At 37.2% G+C, this 20,362-nt stretch overlaps 1 protein-coding gene across 2 annotated transcripts in view; it reads left to right on the top strand.

The window, feature by feature from the left end:
- Positions 1 to 1,236: 1,236 nt before the first annotated feature.
- The window catches only part of LOC131153034 (coiled-coil domain-containing protein SCD2-like), a 75,112-nt gene continuing 55,986 nt past the window's right edge, over positions 1,237 to 20,362 (top strand). The window contains exons 1-6 of one of the 2 annotated variants that reach the window (XM_058105052.1): positions 1,237 to 1,480; positions 1,760 to 2,070; positions 3,168 to 3,523; positions 5,126 to 5,195; positions 5,443 to 5,484; positions 7,039 to 7,101. In XM_058105052.1, coding sequence (XP_057961035.1) covers positions 1,762 to 2,070; positions 3,168 to 3,523; positions 5,126 to 5,195; positions 5,443 to 5,484; positions 7,039 to 7,101 — 840 coding nt within the window. In that variant the 5' untranslated portion in view covers positions 1,237 to 1,480; positions 1,760 to 1,761. The remainder of the gene's footprint in view (positions 1,481 to 1,759; positions 2,071 to 3,167; positions 3,524 to 5,125; positions 5,196 to 5,442; positions 5,485 to 7,038; positions 7,102 to 20,362) is intronic. The other variant, XM_058105053.1, reaches the window with a different exon arrangement.

A 20,362-nucleotide genomic window follows, 5' to 3' on the forward strand; every position in this document is an offset into this window, starting at 1 on the left:
TTTTAGCTTGTCGACTTGAACCACCTCCTTTCTTCCCATTTTTCCTGTTTTTAACAACATTAATACCTTCATTTGTGATTCTATTAGTTTGGCTAGAACAACCAGCAATGGTATCACCATTAGCTCCTGGAGCACATAGTATTTACTGGCCCTCAATCAAACTTGGGTCAGGCTGATAATCCACTCCTTTATCATTGCTTCTATCCCCAATGCTTCTGTCCCCTTGATAACAGCATACTGTGAGAACATCATCAGGTCCACCACCCTTCAATCTAACAATTTCAGTATCTTCAAGAGCTGCTGCATTAAGCTCAGTGATAGTGTCCCAACCCCCCCCCCCCCCCCCAAAAGCTGCCTCCACAGACTTCTCCTCTAGCCGAGAAGCAGGTTTGCTTCCATACTCAACCTCAAGGAATAAATCAGACACCCTATTCATCCTCTTGTAACCCAACTGAGACAACAAAGCTCCACAAATGGGATCAAACAAATGCCCATCAGAAGAGCCAGCTACACATTCAGATTCCCCCACCTTCTCTTTTCCCTTATCTCCTTTTACCTGTTTACAATTCAGCTTGTTTGCATTTTGGCATTCTGACCCAGGCATGTTATTTTCCATTTCCTTTGACTTTGTTGCATCTTCATTTCTTTTCTTAATACCACAGAAATTAGCCGTGTGTCCAACATGCTTACAGTGAGTACAGTATCAGGGCAAGTTCTCATACACAATCTTTTGCACCATTTCTTCATCTTCACGAAGGAATACCTTGACTGAATACTTAATCTCCTTCGCAACTTTCATTATAAAGATCTCATAACAATTTTCAAATTTTTTTATCATAATGTTTATATTATCATTTTTTTATTGTCACAGTATCTAAAAGAAAACATATTTAATATATTTTTCATTGTTTTATGATATATTTAATTTTTTTTAATTAATCAAAGGTTATGTGAATTACATAGAAAAAAATAATTCAACTTATATCCAATACCTTCTCTAATTTTTTTTTTTTTTAAGATTTGAATTAAAAGTTTTAACATAAAACTCTCAAATTTGATTGAAATGTCTCTAGGAGCCCCCACAAAACATTATAGTAGTTAAAACATGATACAGATAGGTTCCCAATTGTGTAGCCTAGCCTGACTGCCCAAGTGCGGACTTTCAATCGACCAAAGAATTATGAATGGTTAAGATCTATACACGTGTCAGCGATCGCCCAAGAGTTGGGCTATGGCCTTTTCTTCAGGCTGATTTGGTGGGGTCGCTACTCTCCAAGTTTAACCTCTGCCTGCAGATCCCTCTGCAGAAAAAAAATTCAAAAAAATTACGTTTCTGTCCTGGCTAGAAAAAGAGGTTGATCATAATCAATACTTTCTAAATTAGAATTTGCCATTGACCAGTGCAGAATTGAATTATCATAATCATTAGATTCATTACTTTCTCTAATTCAGAACTTGCAATAGAACACTGCAGAACGAGGTTGCTTTTTTTTTTTTTTTTGAATTATCATAATAATTTATGTTCTAATTCAGAATTTGCAATTGAGCATTGCGGAATGAGGTTGCTTCTCATAAATTTATGCGAAAACTTTTGTTCGTCAATCTGAATGTTCATATTTTGTCAATTTCATGATTACAACAGTTGTTCAGAAAATGCAATTCAGTATTGTCAAGAAGATTGATTGAATATTTGAATGTTTTTATTTGTTTAGGTTGTTTACTTATTCTATGTTTATTTTGGTTAATTTGATGGCACCAGAGATGGATCGAATGAGGCCGGTGCATGTTAGGCAGAGGAGCTCTTCTAGTGCATCGGGGGCTCCAACTTCTCCGCTGATGTCGCCCATGCACCGCCATGCATGGTCGGGATCGGCAAGCGGGGTGAATGCGAGGAAAAACCAGAACAATGCGGCGAAAGCCGCCGCCCAAAGGCTCGCGCATGTGATGGCGCATCAGCCCGCCGATGACGACGACGGCGACGACGACCTCTCCTATGATTACAGCCCTGCAAATGCCGGTGGCAGCATTGGGCTCGCTTCTGGGAGGGGAATGCGCTCTCGCTCTCCGATGGTAATCGGCCTCTCAATGATCATGCTTAACCTCTCACTGTCGTTTAATTGAACTAATGTTGTAGCGAATCTCATTATCCTGAGGGAACGAAAAGACTATTGTAAACTTGGCACTTCATCTTTTCGAATTTGCGTTCTTGTAAGGATGTTAGTGGAACGTCGGTGTAAATGCTCTAGGAATAGACCAGTTGTGCATGCTTGAAGGTGACAAAATTTAAAATATTCATTTTTACGATCAAATTATTTCGTGGATTGAATTTCACTTGACCGCTACTCTCTAGTTTGACTCTATCTCCTGGTAGTATCCGAATAAAGCTAGGTCAGAGTTCCTTTTTTATTATTATTTTTTTCATGAGTATTCAAATTGAGTTGAATCAGTTGGCCAGACCTAAATTTGAGCACTTCTACTGTTGAATTAAGTCTCTCAAGGAATGAAATTAGATAAGATTGAGTTCTGGCTTTGCTAGGAATGGAAGGGTTTATGGGTTATGAGAGACTATCCGTCATTGTACATCTCATCACTGTCTTGTACCTCTGGACCAGAAAGGAAAAAATAATTGTTGAAGACCTCTAAAATTCACTCTCTCATTTACTTGAACTGTTTTTATTTATTTTTTCAGTAATTGAATGTGTGAACACAATTAAAATAATGAAGCAGAAGTATTCAGGTTGGACTTGGGCTTATAATCTAAAATACATTGCATATTAAGTAGATATTTGGATTGAGTAACACTTTACCCTTATTATGGCTAGTGGCTACGTCTTAAAAGTCCATTAACTGCCATTTTGTTATTTTACATTTTCATGCTTTCATGATCTGCAATCTGCACTTTTATGTGCTTCTATGAACTTTAGCTTATATGACAAAATATTTGGGCACTGTTCATGCGGATAGATGGGGCTGATTGATGTGATGATACACACAGGTTACTTGCTCAGAAATGGATATTACAGATCTGTATGCTCTTATATTGACTGATAAAACTGATATATAATGCTTTGGACAACTAAAGTTGTTAGTAGTGCTTATTTTGTTGCATGCTTTCATTTTATATGGATGCAATGCTTACTTTGAAACTTCCATGTTGTTTCCACTAGCAAGTTCGTACCTCCATAGAACAACCTCCATCTGCACGTTCAACGTCTGGTGGGAGATCAACTGCAGCTGTCAACTGTGTGGAACAACCTTCATCCGCTCGGTCTACCACCACTAGCCGATTATCTCAGTCCACTAGCTCCATAGAACAACCTCCTTCAGCTCGTTCAGCTGGTCGTTCATATCAATCTATCAATTCCCTAGAGCAAACTCCGTCTGTGCGCTCTACCCCAGTAAACCGTTCATATCTAGGAGTCAAGACAGTTCCAATGGTACCACCTAGTGTACCTCTGTCACTTAGGCCAGCTGCTTCTGCAGTTCCTGGGGAGATTCTTGGCGATAATCGAAGAGATAAAAGGTAAGTATCCAGAAGTTTGAAATGAGTACAGATCATGTTCGAAGAAAATCAGATGTTTTTTTTCCCCACAGTTTCAGCTTAAAGTGTTAATGTGTTATTGTGAATGTTTTACTGCCATTCATATCTATCATGTGGATTTATTAACTCCAATTTCATAAACATTAAAGAGAATGCAATAAACGACATATATTAAGCTTAAGCCCTGTTTAGTTGTGGAGTACATTTTTGATTTTTCAAATAATTTCTAAATGCCACCTTGTTTTCTAATTAATGAAGTTTCTTTGAAGAACTCAAAAAACATAAAGAAGTGTTTACAAGTTTTCTATACAAATGTTAAAAAGGTAGAAATAAATGTGGAATTAAGGCATTTTTTTCAGAAAACTGGAAATTAAAAAAGGAAAATATTTTACTCAACTAAACAGGCCCTTAAGGTTCCCCACTTTCTCTATCATATGGTAGTCATCATGTGGAATCTATTTTCCCAACTCCACACATGGTGTCCTTAACATTTAATCTTTTACACAGTTGGCCTTTGCTCTAAGAATAGAGAAGCTTGTGTCAAGCTGATGACCAACATAGAATTATGTCAAAGCCATTATTTAAAGAATTATTATACCGAGTGGCAAAAAAGAAATAAATATATATATGTAGGTTAATCTGAATTATATACTCGTCAACTCTCTTGTGAGTAACCACCCAACGCACTCCCTCTGTTCCATGTGCCATGGGATTTGAACAGTTTCTTTATTGTTTTGCTAATGATCAATTGTTTTCTCGACAAATAATATTTATTTCTAATTTCAAGTGACTGACTTCTAAATGAAAAAAGCATTTCTTTAACGTGCTTCATTGTTACAAATCTAGGAGCTTAATTTGTTTTGCTATTAATTTGTGGATAAAATAATGCACGTAGTCGTCTTTGATAGTTTTGGTGCAATATGTACTATTATTGTGATCAGTCTGATTCGAAGCAGATAGGAGCAGTTTGTGCCTCATTTTTGTTGTTACAAACTTAAGATTTTTAGTGTTATGCTCAGTGTTGCTGACTTAGGGGTGCTTATTGAGTTTCACTCATTGCACTATTTGTTGGATTGTAATAGTGCAACTTATTGATTTATGCCTCATTGTTTTTTTTTTTTTTTTTTGACAAATAATATGTATTTCTAATTTCAAGTGTCTGATTTTTAAATGAAAAAGCATTTCTTTACCACATGTATCATTGATACAAAATCTTGGAGCTTAATTTGTTCTGGTATTAATTTGTGGATAAGATGATACGCATTGTCGTTGAGATAGTTTTAGAGCAATATGTACTATTATTGTGATCAGTCTGATTTGAAGCAGATGGAAGCAGTTTGTGCCTCATTGTTTGTTGTTACAAATTCAAGGATTTTACTGTTACTCTGCTCACTATTGTGGACTTAGGGGTGCTTATTGAGTTTCAATCATTGCATTGTTTGTTGGATTGTAATAGTGCAACTTATAAGCTATTTTAGTCTTCAAGGCCCGGGAGGTTGTTCAAAATATGCATACATCTTCAAATCATGTATTTAAGGCAGCCTAGCTTGTTACATAACCATATTTTTTTTTGGCTAAAATCAGATTCTCACTAGATTTGGGGAATTCGAGAGAAGCTGGCAATCAGCATTCTGCTTCTGCTCTTCAAGATGAGGTATGGGCAGTCTAAACTTTAACTGTGCATGTGCTCTTCATGCAAATGGCTTAGAGCTATCTGCTGCTGTTTGAAGTCAGGAAACTAGTGACTGCTAACTAATTGCTATTTGTTTGTATTTATGTCAATATACTTTTTTTAGGTTGATATGCTATTCATAGCTAGCAATTGGAAAATTTTGGAATTTTTGTATTTTCATTTTTATTTTTAGAAACTTCATTTATGAGTTGTGATTTCCAAATTGCAGCTTGATATGCTGCAGGAAGAAAATGAGAGTCTACTCGAAAAGGTGATGCCAATAAATTTTATATCTTATATTTATTTTGTATGTTTTCTTAGCTTTGGCTTTAATGTAATAGTAGAGATATTTTATTGTATTTGAGCATGTCAATCTAGCTTGTCAATGTCTAATTCAATGTTTTAAAAGGTTAAGGCAAGGCATTTTAACACAAAAGAGGCTAGATGTAAGCCTTAAGGCTTTGAGACATAAGCCTTTTGAAAAATTTTATTTTTAGATAAAATATGTAAATAAATTACATATACGTTAAAAATAAAGAAAAAAGTAAGAAAATCACAAATATAATGTAAAAGAAAAAAATCAAATATAATTTGCAAACTGGTTGTTGGTCATTCAAAACTTGCTAACTTGAATTCATTACGTAAATCATGACAAAAGATAGCTATAACATTACAAAGTTCAAATTATTTTCAAGATCTAAGTTACGTTCTCTCAATTATTTTGGAAAGCTTGAGGTTCAAGAATTTTAGATATCAAACTCATATTATGTCATATTTTTTTGTAGAAACATGGACTTAAAATTTTCTAGACAAATCTTACCTAAAAGCTTAACCTATTAGGCTGTGGGCCAACAATGTATATATCAAGCTTCAACACTACCCCGAACATGCAGCCGGGCAACACATGGAGAGATAAACAAACAGTAAATAACACTCATTATTGGGAATATAATACGCAGCCAACAAGATTAGAACACAGGGCCTCCTAGTAACTAGCTTTGATTCCATGTTAGATTACCGCTTTACCTAAAAGCTTATGCTATTAGGCAAGTTCTTATATTTCAATTTCAGCTCAAATTTCAAAGCTCCAAAAGTACAGAAATTTCGTCAGAAATTTTGATTTCGATGTCAATTTCAATTTCTATTTGAAAAAATAATGGAAATTAGTAGTAAAGCATGGAATTCTTTGTGACGCTTTAGAAATGGTTAACGAATATAATAATTAAGTTTTAGGACTAATATCTTACAAGTCAAATACATCCATGTTGTGTATGAGGGGGAAAAGTTGTAAAATTTTGAGATTTCAATAATTTTGGATGATTCGTTGAGATTTCAATGGAAGTAATGCAAGACAGAAATCGACTACTGTTTACATTTTGAGGGTGATGGAAACCGAAAATTTTGACAATTTTGTGGTAATTTAAGACCATGCTATTAGGTTGTGTGTCAACAATGTATATCAAGCTTTAACAAGAATCAGACACCTGAAATTTGTAAGCATCAACTAAAAAGGAACAAAAGGCATTCCTTTTGTACAAATGTGTAAGCCTAAGTATGTAATGCATTAGCCTCTTTGGGATTTGGTATTTTAGATTGAGCCTCAAGGCTTTTAGGCATGTCTCTTGTTTGAGCCAAAACATTGGTCTAACTTATTGTCTTGAACATGCTGCACTATACTTTCTTTGTTGGGTTGATATTGCTATAGCTTCACATCTATTCCAAGTTGAATGATCTCCAAGGGCCATAATTTGATAGTAGTCTTTACAGATTATTGATTTTGTTATCATATGTTTCTTTGCACTCCATCTAATACATGTCTCCCCAGCTACGACTTGCAGAGGAAAGGTACGAGGAATCAGAAGTGAGAGCAAAGCAGCTTGAGAAGCAGGTAAACTTTTGCAACCAATTCTATCAAAATATCATTAGTGAAAAAATGTTGACAGATCCAAAACAGTCCCCTGATGTGCTAATCAAGAAGTATAAATCCGCATCAAACATACATGGATATGGTTAAAATAGATAAGATTTCCACATTTGTTCTTTATGTCAAATCCAGTATTTGTTTACTTAAAACAACTCAACTATTAGCAAAGTGTTGCAAATTCCTATTGTAGCATTTATTTTGTCATTGATCCACTGTGCAAGTGAATCTTCTGATGTTATATCTCGTGAATTTGTGAAGACATATGAATGTATGGTGTACATGGCATGTCAGTTGTTAAAATCTAGTTTTTGCCTATGTTAAGAACGATAGTGCTAAAAGAATTCCCTAGTGATGTTTTGTCTTAAATTTCTCATATATTTAATAGATTAGATTGATCAATGTTTCCATACCAGCTATGGTAGTGATGGAGAGAGAGGTCATTGTGGAGGAATGAGCCTACCTGGAAGCCCCATGCTTCATTTTGGAAACTATTAAGATTCATTTTATTTGATTTGTTGTTTTTGTTTACATTTGAGAACTTAGGAAAAGATGGCTTTGATTTTGAAAGAATAGAATCCTTTGATTTTGAAATTAGGGTTTTGTACCCTTAAGTGTGCATTTGTGTGCCTTCAGGCATCAACTTGTATTAATACACAGCCAATTGCTGCCCTGCCCTGTTGTTCCACCATTGTCAAGCTTCCACCATTGCCCTCACTCTGTGCTTGCCCTACCCTGTTGTTCCACCACTGTCAAGTTTCTATCATTGCCCTCACCACCGTGTCACACTGGCAACAATTCACCACTCTGTCAGCTGATCGCCAAAATCCATTTGAGATTGTTCAACACAATGTTACCAGGTTAAAAGGCTGGAGAGACCGTGCCCATGGCTTCCTAGAGCAGGCTCATGCTGCAGCTCAACAACACAAAGAGGATACTGCTGACTACTGCAGTAAACTGTCAGCTGTGTGGCACCACTTTGATACCCTAGCAAAAAGGAAGGAAGTGGTGGATGTAAGCAGTGCCTATGGGCTATAGCTTGGTTAGAACCTCATGCAGAGTCCATCCATGTAATTTCTATCATGCTCAGTGCTCAACTATGGTATTAGTGCACCACACTGCCTGATATCAATGGGGAGATTGAACCAGATGACTTAAGTGATTGGTTTAATCAGTTGGAGAACATCTTATTTGCCATGTTGAGGGAGTGAAGTAGAAGTGAGGATATGGTCAATCTAGCCATCACATGTTTTAAAGGTTATGCGAGCAGTTGGTGGGGGGTTATCAAATTGCAGCACCGGAACCACTTGGATAGACCTTGAACTAGATGAAAGTCGTCTACTCATCACTGTATGTTCTCACTCAATTGACTCGTACACCATGGAGCCTCATAAACTCATCCATCAACTTGATGACAGTGAGAATCAACAGGTTATCTGGTAGATTGTTGGTCTGTGTTATGGCATCAGATAAACGCAGCACCCACCATCTCAATTCCATTGATCAGTCATGTCCTACACGAGGGATATGGAAAAGGATTTAACTTACATAAAGGGCAGTCGGAAGAAGTGGGCAGATTGTTTGGAGCTGAAAACTGCAGTTACTCCAATTCCAATCTCACCAAAACTAGTGGAGGCCTGGCAAGTGGCAACCAGATAAACCCTGGTTGGACTGATATAAGTGTGTGGAGAAGGGCTACACATCTCATTGATGCACTAAGAAGAAGTCTTTACATGTTTTGGGATTATGAGGTTTGAAATAAAAACAAATTTCGATTTCTTTTTTTTTTTTTGCAAAATTTTGACCAAATTTTAGAGAATTTCAGAAATTTCAGGTATTTAAATTTAAAAATAAAAAAAAATAGGTGTTTTTTTTTGTGTTTCTAAAAGATTCACAATCATATATTTTAATATTTCCAACATTTCACTTGTAATCCCCATAATTTCCTGTAAGTTTTTCTTTAATTCCAAATTTCTGTAAATTGACACCCTCTAAACTTTTATCAAAATCAGAACTTTAATCCTTGGATGTATTAGAAGGAGATTCCTTGTGTGTATGAACCCATAGGAGCTTGCTAGCAGTGAAGAGGACTCATATTGTCAATTGTCACCTAAGCTTAAGGCATCTTGTAGCGTGTGGGTATTGGGTAAGCTTCATGGTCTCATTGATATCATGTCTTCTTGTGTGGACGTGAGCTAGTGCTGAGGGAAATTGACAGTTGTTTTCTGGTTGCACTGTTATGTCTGCAATTTGCTTCTTTTTCACTTTCTTTTAATAGGAAACAGATTGTATATTAGGTGAAGATAGAGAATGTACAAAGAAGAGGACAAGGAATACTCGAACCAAAAGAAAGAACAAAAAGTAAAAGACTATCAACTCAATAGAGCCTTTTCACTCCTGCTTAATATTCTTAAAACAGCCTGCACTAAAAGCCCAAAGAGATGCTAGATAATGAACCATGTCCCAAAGCAAAGTGGAAGACAATTTATTTTGGGATAAGATATATGCATTTCGTTCCAAACAGATCCCCCATAAAACAGCAAATATATACACGCCAATAACAAAAAGAATACTTACTACTCCCAAATTCTGTAAAAGAAATACCTAAAAGATCTTCCACTGTCTTGGGACACACCCAAACCGCATGAAGTAAATCAAATCATCCACATACAACAAGTAAATGAACAGTGCTGAAACAGTTTCTAAATTGTCTGTGTGTGTGTGTGTGTGTTTTTTTTTTAAAAATAAAATAAAATAAAATAAAACAAGAAACATTATTATAACAGCTAGGAGAAAAATTTATGAAGAAGAGGGTAAGGAGTCCTTAAACTGAAAGAGATGAAAGAAAAGAAAAAAGAATGAGGAACAATCAGCTAATAAAAACAGCGGGAAGAGCACACTTCCACACCTCCCAACATCCTTACCCTTCTGAAACCAACAATTCCTCCACCTACTTCTGACATAACCAAACTTCGCCCAGAACTCCAAATAATCTATTCCATTGACTCCAAGCAAATGAATGGTGCAGAAACAAACGGGAACATTCTCTAAACAATTCACACACAAAAAAGCTCATCTAGAGACAAAAACCTTAGAAAGCCTCCTACTCTGCAGTATATATTTGGTGTTAGTCCTATTAAGGGCCACTGACCAAACAAATATCTTTATCTTGGAAGGGACTTTAGCCTGCCATATGCAATGATGTAGAGGAAAAGGCGCATAAAATTTTACATGGTGAGAATGGAAGAACTTACTTGAATAACCACCCGAAGAATCCAAAACCCACTTCCTGCCATACTAATATACTAGAGATATGACAACCCTCGAACACAACAGGCACTCCTTGTCATCCAAACCCCTTTTAAAATGAAAATTCCAATAAAAAGAGTCATTATCTATAATTTTGTATGAAGGCCTCACACCCTCATGGAAGGAAGAAAATGACAATAGCAATCCATCCTCTAATGAGAACTGGTGCGCTTTGCCCTCTTCTACCAACTTCATGAGGTTTTGGAATCTTTGATCAAGCTCTCCTTAATGTGCTCTTGCATTATCATGGTAATCTTGCTTACCATCAAGTGTGTTACCAGTTATAACATTAAGGATGCAAGCTCAGCCTTCCAGCATAGTGCATCTATTACTTGATTCATCCGCCTTGCCTTGTGCTCGAAAGAGGAATCGAACCCCACCAGAATTCTCTCCAATGGCTAGGCGAATAACTAGCAGTGTAAAGAAATGAATGATAATTAATTTATCAGTTTTCACCACAAACTTAGACACAAGCAGGCAATTTCTTAACATGAGACTCAAAACTAGAATCTCCTTCTCTCAAGTTGTGTATTTTCACTCAGCTTCACTAAACTTTCAACTTTTGTGTGTAAACAGGTCCATCACTCCACCAAGGGCATAGTTTGATACATCTGCTTGTGCCTTGAAGGGCTTCATGATATTCAAAGGAGCGTATCAAATCCCACATCATGACTTCCTTTAAGTTATCGAAGGCTCGCACTCCCATCTAGTTCCACCTTTGAACTTTCTTCATTTCGACTAACGTGATAGTCCTCCTCGAGTACCCCTGCACAAACTTGCAAGAAAGGAATGCAGCTTCATGATTATCATTAGGATCATCCAATATCGAACAACTCTCACCTTCTCCATATCCATCTGGATACAACCTTCTTCAACCACATGACCAAGGAATTTGGTACTCCTTTAAGCAAATTAGCACTTCTCTTTCTTTATATAAAATTGTTATCCTTCAGCCTATTAAACACCCTCCAAGAATGTTCTTCATGTTCCTTTTGAGTTTAAGTGTAGACAACAACCTCGTTCAAGTAAACCACAAAAAACTTATCAAGGTGGTCGTGAAACACCAAATTCATCAGTGCAGAAAGTTGTTGACCCATTGGTCAACCCGGAGGGCATCACCGAGAATTCACACGCCCCATACTATGTCATGCAAGTAGCCTTTGGCTCATCACCATCTACTGCCCTCACCTAATAGTAGTATAATCGCTAGTCAGGTGTGGTCAAGGCATGACGTAGCTTATCAAACAAATTAGCAATCAATGGAATGGGATACTTGTTGTGCACAGTCACTTTGTTGAGCGTTCAGTAGTTTGCACACATCCGCATGCTCCCATCATGTTTCCGCTAGAAAAACACTAGTGTTCAGATGTATATGATCCACTTCCAATAACTCATCAAGTCGTTTCCTCAATTTTGCAAACTCTAGAAGTGCCATCCGGTATGGCCCTTTAGCAAAATGCTTTACTCCTGATAACAACTTAATCATATGCTTGATACCTCAAAGCAAAGGCAAGTTGTTGTAGCTTATTCGGCTTTACAAATTCATACTCCTCCAACACATATTGGATGGCAGTAGGGACCCACTCTTGTTTTACCTCTTCATCTACTACCAATGAGGCCAGATATGTCTTCTCACCCCTTCTCAATCTATTCTTGAAACTTGAGTTGCATGGTTGAGAAGAACTTCTCATCATCCCCTTTCTTCACAACATCTATCGCTATGAAAGAATGACCTCCTATCAAACAAGGGAAACCAAAAAATGGCATCAGTACCGCCTTGGTTTCCCTTAAGAATTTCAAGTATCACTGGTAAATCATCTATTGTAACGACTTAGAAATTTGCATATCCCATCCACTAGCCTAGCTTCAGTCACTTTCTTGGTTATTCCCAGGGTAGGTTGGCTGCAGAGTTGATTGGTTTCATGCATCCTGAATCGTTCTCCAATTTCACCCTTCCTCGGGGTTTTCACCTCATCCCTATCCTATTTTTGTATCCCCTCTGCAATGGAAGCTTGCAAGGCATTGACTGATGACTTGCAGCAACTCTGTAAGGGCCTTGTCATAAGAAGCACACTTACTTACCCTTATTTCTGAATGTGTTAGAAGCTTCTTTTGAAGTTGATGCCTTGGTGTTGGTTCCCCCACTTTTGGGTTTGCGAACAACTTCCATTATTTCCACCTGATTTTCCAATCTCCTTGGATGTGATGGAACTCTTTCTAGCATAGATAGTCAATTGTTCTGCAGCAATCTGTGCAAAGGCAAGTATTGAACTCTTTGTCGATGAAGTTCAGTCGTTTCCAACAACTTCAATTCTTCAAGGAAATAGAACAGCTTGTCTTTCTTATACATGCACCAAATATCCAATATCAAAGTAGAGAATTGTTTCACATACTCCCTTACTATTGTACCAATGTGCTTAATGTCTCATAGTTCACACTGGGCATTGTATTCAATATTTTCTGGAAAGAACTGGGCCTTGGGCTCTCTCTTCAAGTCTGCCCAACTATCAATTACATATCATTTGTTTTGAATTCTCACTGTACTTGGTATACCATCATGGCTTAGTGTGATCACTTTAGGGCATTGTTGCCATGAATACTTTTGCCTCCTTCAAGTCAAACTATTTTTATAGCAAAATAAGAATTATATTAAAAGATTAAGAATGTACAACTAGGAGAATAGGACATCTCCTTAGAAAAGTCTGGAAAAAACCAGAAAAAATAGAGCAAAAAATCGAAAATGAAAAGGAAAAAAAAATTGCGCAATCAAGCAATCCAACAAATAATGCCAATTGTGCATTGAATGTATGAAAATTTTACCCCCCCTCCCCCAAAAATTCCCATGATCCACACCAAAGAGAATCCAAATAATGAACCTCTCCTAAACCAACAACTGCGAGAACTTCCTTCCTGAAAAAATATGCGCATTGTGTTCCATCCACAACCACAAAAATACTACCAAAAAAAAAAGCACATTTCCAGAGCATTGCCCTTTCCTTTTTACTGCCAAAACTGACAAAAGAAACTGCCAAAAAGTCCTCCACTGTATCTGGGCACACCCAATATTCACCGAAAAAAACAAATAACTCCATACCCTCCAGAAAAAATTACAATGTATTAAAAGATGTGATGCAGATTCTGAACAATTAAAAACAGCGTACACAAACATCTAGAGAGAGACAGAGAGCCTTCAAAGGTCTCTTGTTTTGCGACAAGTTATTGGTATTAATTCTATCAAGCACAACCAACCAAATAAAAGCCTTGATTTTAAGTGGAGTTTGGCCTTCTAGATTGAATAATAAGAGAGTGAAGAATTAGATCTAGTCAGAAATTCACAAAAAGATTTGCAACAGTAAACCCTCAAAGGATCCAAAGACCAAGACTGACTATCCTCCTCCAAATAAACCTATCAATATTTCAACAAGACTAGAAAAGAAGATAACTCTACTGTATCCCTGTCATTCAATGGATTTTCAACGTGAAAATCCCAAGAAGCAAAGCACCACCTAGATCAACAACAAAAGAAGAAATGGAGCCATCCTACCCTAGGCTCAATAGAAAGAGGTGAGGAAAAGAGGAGCACAAAACAACATTCTCTAACCAATAATCTTTCCAAAAGCTAATATTACAACTCCTTACCCAACAAGAAATTTAGTATAGGGAATGAAAAGGAGATAAATCTCAAAGATAGCTTTCCACAGACTTTTCGAAGAACATGCAGATCCCAAATTAGTATCCTATCATAAAAAAAATTCTCAAGCAAGAACCACCAAAGCCATTTAGTTAGGAGAGGCTCTGTTTTTAGACACCAAATTTAAGATCCAAACCACCCTCCCATTTAGACCTGCACACGACTTCCCATCTTACCAAATGATCCCTAAACCCCCCTAACCACAACCACAAGAAATCCCTCATTATTTTCTCAATCTTGCTAGAAACCCTTGCAGGAAACTTTAAAATAGAAAGAAAGTATAATGGGATACTAGAAAGACAATCTTGAATGAGAGTAACCTACGAGTCAATATTCACCACACAAAAGTATTGCTTCATGAAGAAGTTATCCAACTCCTTAGCATCATAGGCATAGGCACCCCAATATGCTCTGGGTTTTTGGTGCCCTTGTTCTTCCATATTCAGCCCCTGTAGAAAATTCAAATAGCACGAACCACCAAGTTCATCGTAGCAGTAAGTTCACTCATATAGTGTTGTAGAGCTTCCACCATATAACGAAGGTCTCCCAACAATTCTTTAAAGTAGCTGCGATTTATGGGGTCCCTCTAGTAAGTCTATACATTCCAAAAGTGAGACCATTTCTAGGACCACAATGTTGGTTGTCTCAGCTTGTGCCTCTTGCACATCAATTCTCTAGGTATTAGTGTGCAACTTGGTCACACAATCCCACAATCCAAAAGCAACTAATTCATGAAGCAATTAATCAGACTCTAATTCCAACTATCACAGGCTGTGCACCATAGACTTTTCAAAGAACATTTAGATCTCAAATTAGTATCTCACCCATTGTCATCTAATCCAAACTTACTTTTTACAACTCTATGCCATAGAAAGAATTCTCAAGTGAGAACCACCAAAGCCATTTAGCCAGGACTCAAGAGAGCTTGTGTTTTTACTTTTTAGACACTAAATTTCGAAGATCCAAACCACCCTCCCGTTTAGACCTGCACACCACTTCCGGCCTAACCCCAACCACAAAAAATCCCTCATTATTTTCTCAATCTTTCTAGAAACCCTCGCAGGAATCTATAAAATAGAAGGAAAGTATAACAGGATACTAGAAAGACAAGTGAAGCAATTAACTAGGCTTTGATTCCAACTATTATAGGCTGAACACTTGACAAGTTGTGAAGGGCTGTGCACCACTAGTTATAACACACTAGATTAACTAATCAAACTAGAGTATACCAGTTTCACCACATTAACAAAATTCACAACCATCGAATGCAAATGAAGTAGGATCAGTAAGCAAACAAAAGTTATGCAGTAAACTGTAAAGCAACACAAGTCATTATTCACACCTCGATATGCAACGAGTGTTCAGCAAAGGATGCAATTAGGCTAAAAATGTTTCCATTAGCTAGTGTTTTTTATAATGGTTGATGAACACTCATTCTCCCCTAAACTTTCTATGTTATTCTCACTCTATTACTGGTAAACATCAAAGTGATCGAGGAGTCATATTTAGTATTTTACTAAGGAATTATCATACCCACACTAATATTTACAAGACGGTTACTCATGTTATGTACCCAAGACAAGCGCTCAATGTAAGCATAATGCCCTCAATAAGTTTGGCTCATGGCACTTGGTGGGTGGTTGACCTATGGTAGGTTAGAAGGGATTTAGGCTCATGAAGAAGCCTAATAGGGTAAGAAAAAAAAAAAGTGCTTAAGAGTGGAATTTGGAGGTTTTTTGGAATATTGTTGCAAAAAAAAAAGCGAGTATTTTGAGTGATTTGAGTGTCTTGGATAGACATGAGGAATATAGGGGCTTTCCACAAAGGAGGAAGCTTAGTGTATTTGTTGTAAAATGAGTTAGAGATTGAAATTGTGATTCTTTGAAGGATTTTAGAAGTTGGAGGCAAAAAACTGAGTTTTTTTTTAGGTTCTAATGGGCGAATGAGACATAATTATATTAGAGAAATGGAGTAGAGGATGGATATCCAGTGACTGCAAAAAATTAACTATTTTTTTTAAGAAAATATTCATATTAAGGAAGATTATAGACTGATGTTTGAGGAGTTGGGTTAGAATCCTAATTTTTATTCACAAATGTATTGGTTGGAGAGGTTTTTCAGGTGGAGGAGATTTGCACAGTGATGTTTAGTTTAGAGCGAGAAAAGGCTCTAGGTCTAATTAGGTCTAACGTAGCTTTCTTTCAAGAGTGTTGGGATGTGGAGAGGGGATTTAATAGGGCCTTTCATGAGTTTCACGGGAATGGAAAGTTGGGGAAGAGTGTCAATTCTACCTTTATCACCTTAATGCCAAAGAAAGTATGTAGACTAAGGGTGTTGAATTTTTGCCCACTAACTTAACATCTAGCATCTATAAGATAATTGCTAATGTTGTTGATAATGGGTTGAGCTGACACTTGGTCACACTGTTTCTCCTACCCATAGTGCCTTTTTGTGGGGGGGAGAAGGGTGTGGGGAGGGAGAGGGAGAGGTGAGGTTGAGGATGTTCAACATCATAAGAAGGACATTTCGTGCAAATTTGACTTCAAGAAGGCAAATGATAGGGTTAGTTTGAAGCTTTTGCATAGGGTATTAAGGAGGAAAGATTTTTCAAGACAAGGGGGAGTTAGCTAATATTTATTCTTCAATGATAATAATTAAGGATCCAAAAGATTGGTCTTTGTCTTCGGGGGGAGAGAGTGTTAAGCTAAGGAGATAACACACGTTTAGTATCCTTATTGCCTTCCTGCCAACTTGAAATACATGTCAAAATGGTAGTATCTTGGAGAACCTAACAAGTGGAGTTCTCCTTCTGTTTGAACCTGAAACTATTAAGGAATAGGGTGAGCAACCACAAGATCAGTAGACATTCTTAACTCCCCCTTATTCAAATTAGGAGAACACATGATATATGCATGATCATAAGGTGCATGAACACAATCTTTATCAAAGCAGTCTGTTCATCTAAAGTGACCAATGCAAAACATTCAAAAGGCATGCATTTACACTCTTATTTTTTTTACCAACATAGCAGTGCTATCCCGACTAAGTGGACATTTTATCTCAAACAAGTGCCAAATTCCAGCTTGGCCAATCACCGCTTAACGCAGAAGTACTAACAAGTGCCATATTCCAGGTTGGCCAACCACTGCTTAACACGGAAATACCATCCAGAGGTTTAGGGCCTTTCACCCAAGGGAGACACAATCCCTACTTGCTCAAATTCCACAATAACACAGCCAAAACAGCACATGGTGCCATCTATTTCACCAAATAACAATTCAACAAATGCATACACAAGCTTTTCCATAGCAAGTAAAACCATCATCCTTACAAGAGGAATATCTATCCATCACTTGAAAATTTTCCAACTATACAAGATAAGCAACTTGATAACCGAAAAAACACATGCGTTATGCAGCCATATAAAGTAATTAGAAATAATAAACTTAAATATTCCCCATTGGGATTCAACTTTATACAAGTTTCTACCCTTGTTTCCTTTAAATACCCAAAATCCCTAGGTGAACTAATGAAAATTAAGAACACCTACCTTGATTTTCAGCTTATTCAACTTAGTCTAAGTTCCCCTCTGAATTTCCTGTATTTTCTCTTAATTTTCTCTGAATTTTCCTGATTTTCTGCAGAGTTATCTCTCCCTTTCTCTCTCCCCTCTCTCTCTCTCTAGAACTAGGGTTTTCAGTAAGAGTTTTGGGGTATTCTTTTCTATGTTCAGGCTGTTCTGCATGCTGGAAAAGTCAAGACAGCAGCTGGACACATGGCAGGACCATAGCAGCTGGTGGCAACAGGAGTCCTGCAGGGCTGACAGCTGTGCACTAGGCGTCTGCTGCTGGTTTTTCAGAACTGCCAGGTGGCGGCAGCTGGTTTGTTGTGCTTCCAGGTGCCACACTTGGTTTCAGCGAGCCCCATTTTTTTTTTCTCTCTACTCCAACTCTTATTCTATTTATGTTTTAGCTTAATCCCCATAACTTTCTTTCATCAAGTCCCTCCTACTTACTAATAATTCAAAAGGAATTTCTAATATCAGCTAGCAAAACTCAAATAAATGAATAACATGGCTAGTGTGAACTTATTTATTGAAAAACAAAGCAATCATGCTAATTTATCAAAGTAGTTTAAATTTACCGTGGCCTAAAGGGTATGGTTATCACAGAAACACCAGAAGTTAGGGGTTTTGAGAGGCTGGAGAAGCCTTCTGCTGGTGTGTGGGACCATGCAAGTGAATGGACGGCGATGAATTTTTTGGGTAGGGCTAATTGGCAGTCTCTGTTTCTAGTGGTGTTGGTGTCGTTAAAATCTTTTGGGAAAGGGGTGTTTGAAAACTGAGGGAAAAGCTATAATTTTTGAAAATTGTACTGAAATTTTATAGCAGAAATGATGATTGAAGGACATTCATGGATGGTGTTGAGATGAGAGTATGACAAAGAGGGAAAGAGATGAATGGAAAGAACGAAAGATGTAAAAAGAGGTTTTGGTTGAAGAATTCTGCAGGAGAATAGGGAAAACAGTAGTAAGGTTTTGCTCAAGGGAGAATAGGAAAGGAGGGGGAAAGAAGAAGGAGGAGAAAAGGAAGAAGAGAAGTTGTATTCAGGATTTGCAGGAATTTCAATATTACAGATGGGAAAAATGATTGGAAGGAATGGGGGACTGAAAATTGGAGAATAGACATCACGGCTGGGCATTGATACCAAATGATGCACAATTGCATCAAGGAATTACAGCTAAGTGAGAATGTGGGAGAGATAGAGGAGAGAAGAAGAAGGAAGAAGAGAGGATGAAGAAGGAGTTAGTGGGTAAACTCATATTAAACTTCTCAATAAAAATTCATAAAAAAACTATCTCTTCATGGCTTTCACACCCTATTTATAAGAAAACCTAAATTACATGAATTACACATGAACCACTAAAAATACATAAAATTGCAAATAAACCCCTAAAATGCACATATATTATGAACAAACCCCCAAATACACATAATCCTACTATTAATTCAACTAAACATACACGATAAACTAATTAACCAAACATTACAATCCCTTGATCCAATTCTTTTGAATTAGTCTCCAACAAGGGTCTACCCACGGATATGCTTCTTGTCCTAGATCAAGATGTAGTCGAGAATAGTTCATTGTCCTGGGCACATTTAATGTGCAAGACTGTCATGTAGTTATATTTATGTTAGTCCAAATAATGAAGGAGAACATAATTTCCCTTTCCATTTTTGTTATCAATTCTGATCTGTTTAGAATTTTCCTGAGAACTTGGGAGGGTGGGTTAGATTCACCTAGTGGCTCCTTCCATGCCCTCCACTGCTGTGTTTCCAAGTGAGAAGATCTCTGTGATAGCAAAAGAAGATATTCATTGTTAGATTAAGAATATACAACCGGGTATCTTTGCACTCCATCCTAATTTTCAGATGTATAATATGACAAGTTTTACAGTCAACTTCCACCTGGCATGCTGCATCATATTGGTACTGGAGTAGTTCCTCCCTTGGCGGGTTGGTTTGTGTTGCTTCCTGTTTGCTGTTTCATCTTTGATTGTTATTGTGTTCTTCATATATTCCATTTAAGTTGGTTTGGTTTCTTGGATTTGCATGCTTGTATTATTTCTAGCTTCAATCATTAATATGGTTGTCTACCCATATTCCAGAGATAATTTATTCCAGCTGTCAAGGAAACATTTAGTTATTGCTACCAGAAGGAAGATCTCAGTTGATAATATTGCTAATATGGCAGTAGCAATCACTAAAGACAAGGAATTTACAAATTGTAGAATGGTTCAGATGATGGATGACTTGCTGCAGAGGACTCATTTTAATGCACTGCAGAGCTTTGTAAGTTAGTTATCGACAGTGACATTTGCAAAAATCTGCTTGCTCAAGTAATGGTGGAAAAATTGAAGCTTGAAGAAGTGGAACTCCCACATCCGTATTTCATTGCTTGGTCTGATAAAGGGAAGGAAGTATTCATGACAACAGTGTGTATGTTCAAATTTTCGATTGGAATACCTTATAAGGAATCTGTTTGGAGACATGCCATATTCTACTTGGTCATCCTTGGGAAAGTGACCGAAGTGCTGTCGGTGATGAGCATGACAATATATACTCTTCCTATGTCAAAAATGGTGAGGAGAAAAAGAAGCTAGTTTTAAAGCATAAGGAAAGTCAATGTAACAAACAGGGAGGAGGAAACGTAGGCCAGTAGTTTT

The sequence above is a fragment of the Malania oleifera genome, chromosome 4 (assembly GCF_029873635.1).
Source record: "Malania oleifera isolate guangnan ecotype guangnan chromosome 4, ASM2987363v1, whole genome shotgun sequence".
Taxonomy (NCBI): Eukaryota; Viridiplantae; Streptophyta; class Magnoliopsida; order Santalales; family Ximeniaceae; genus Malania; species Malania oleifera.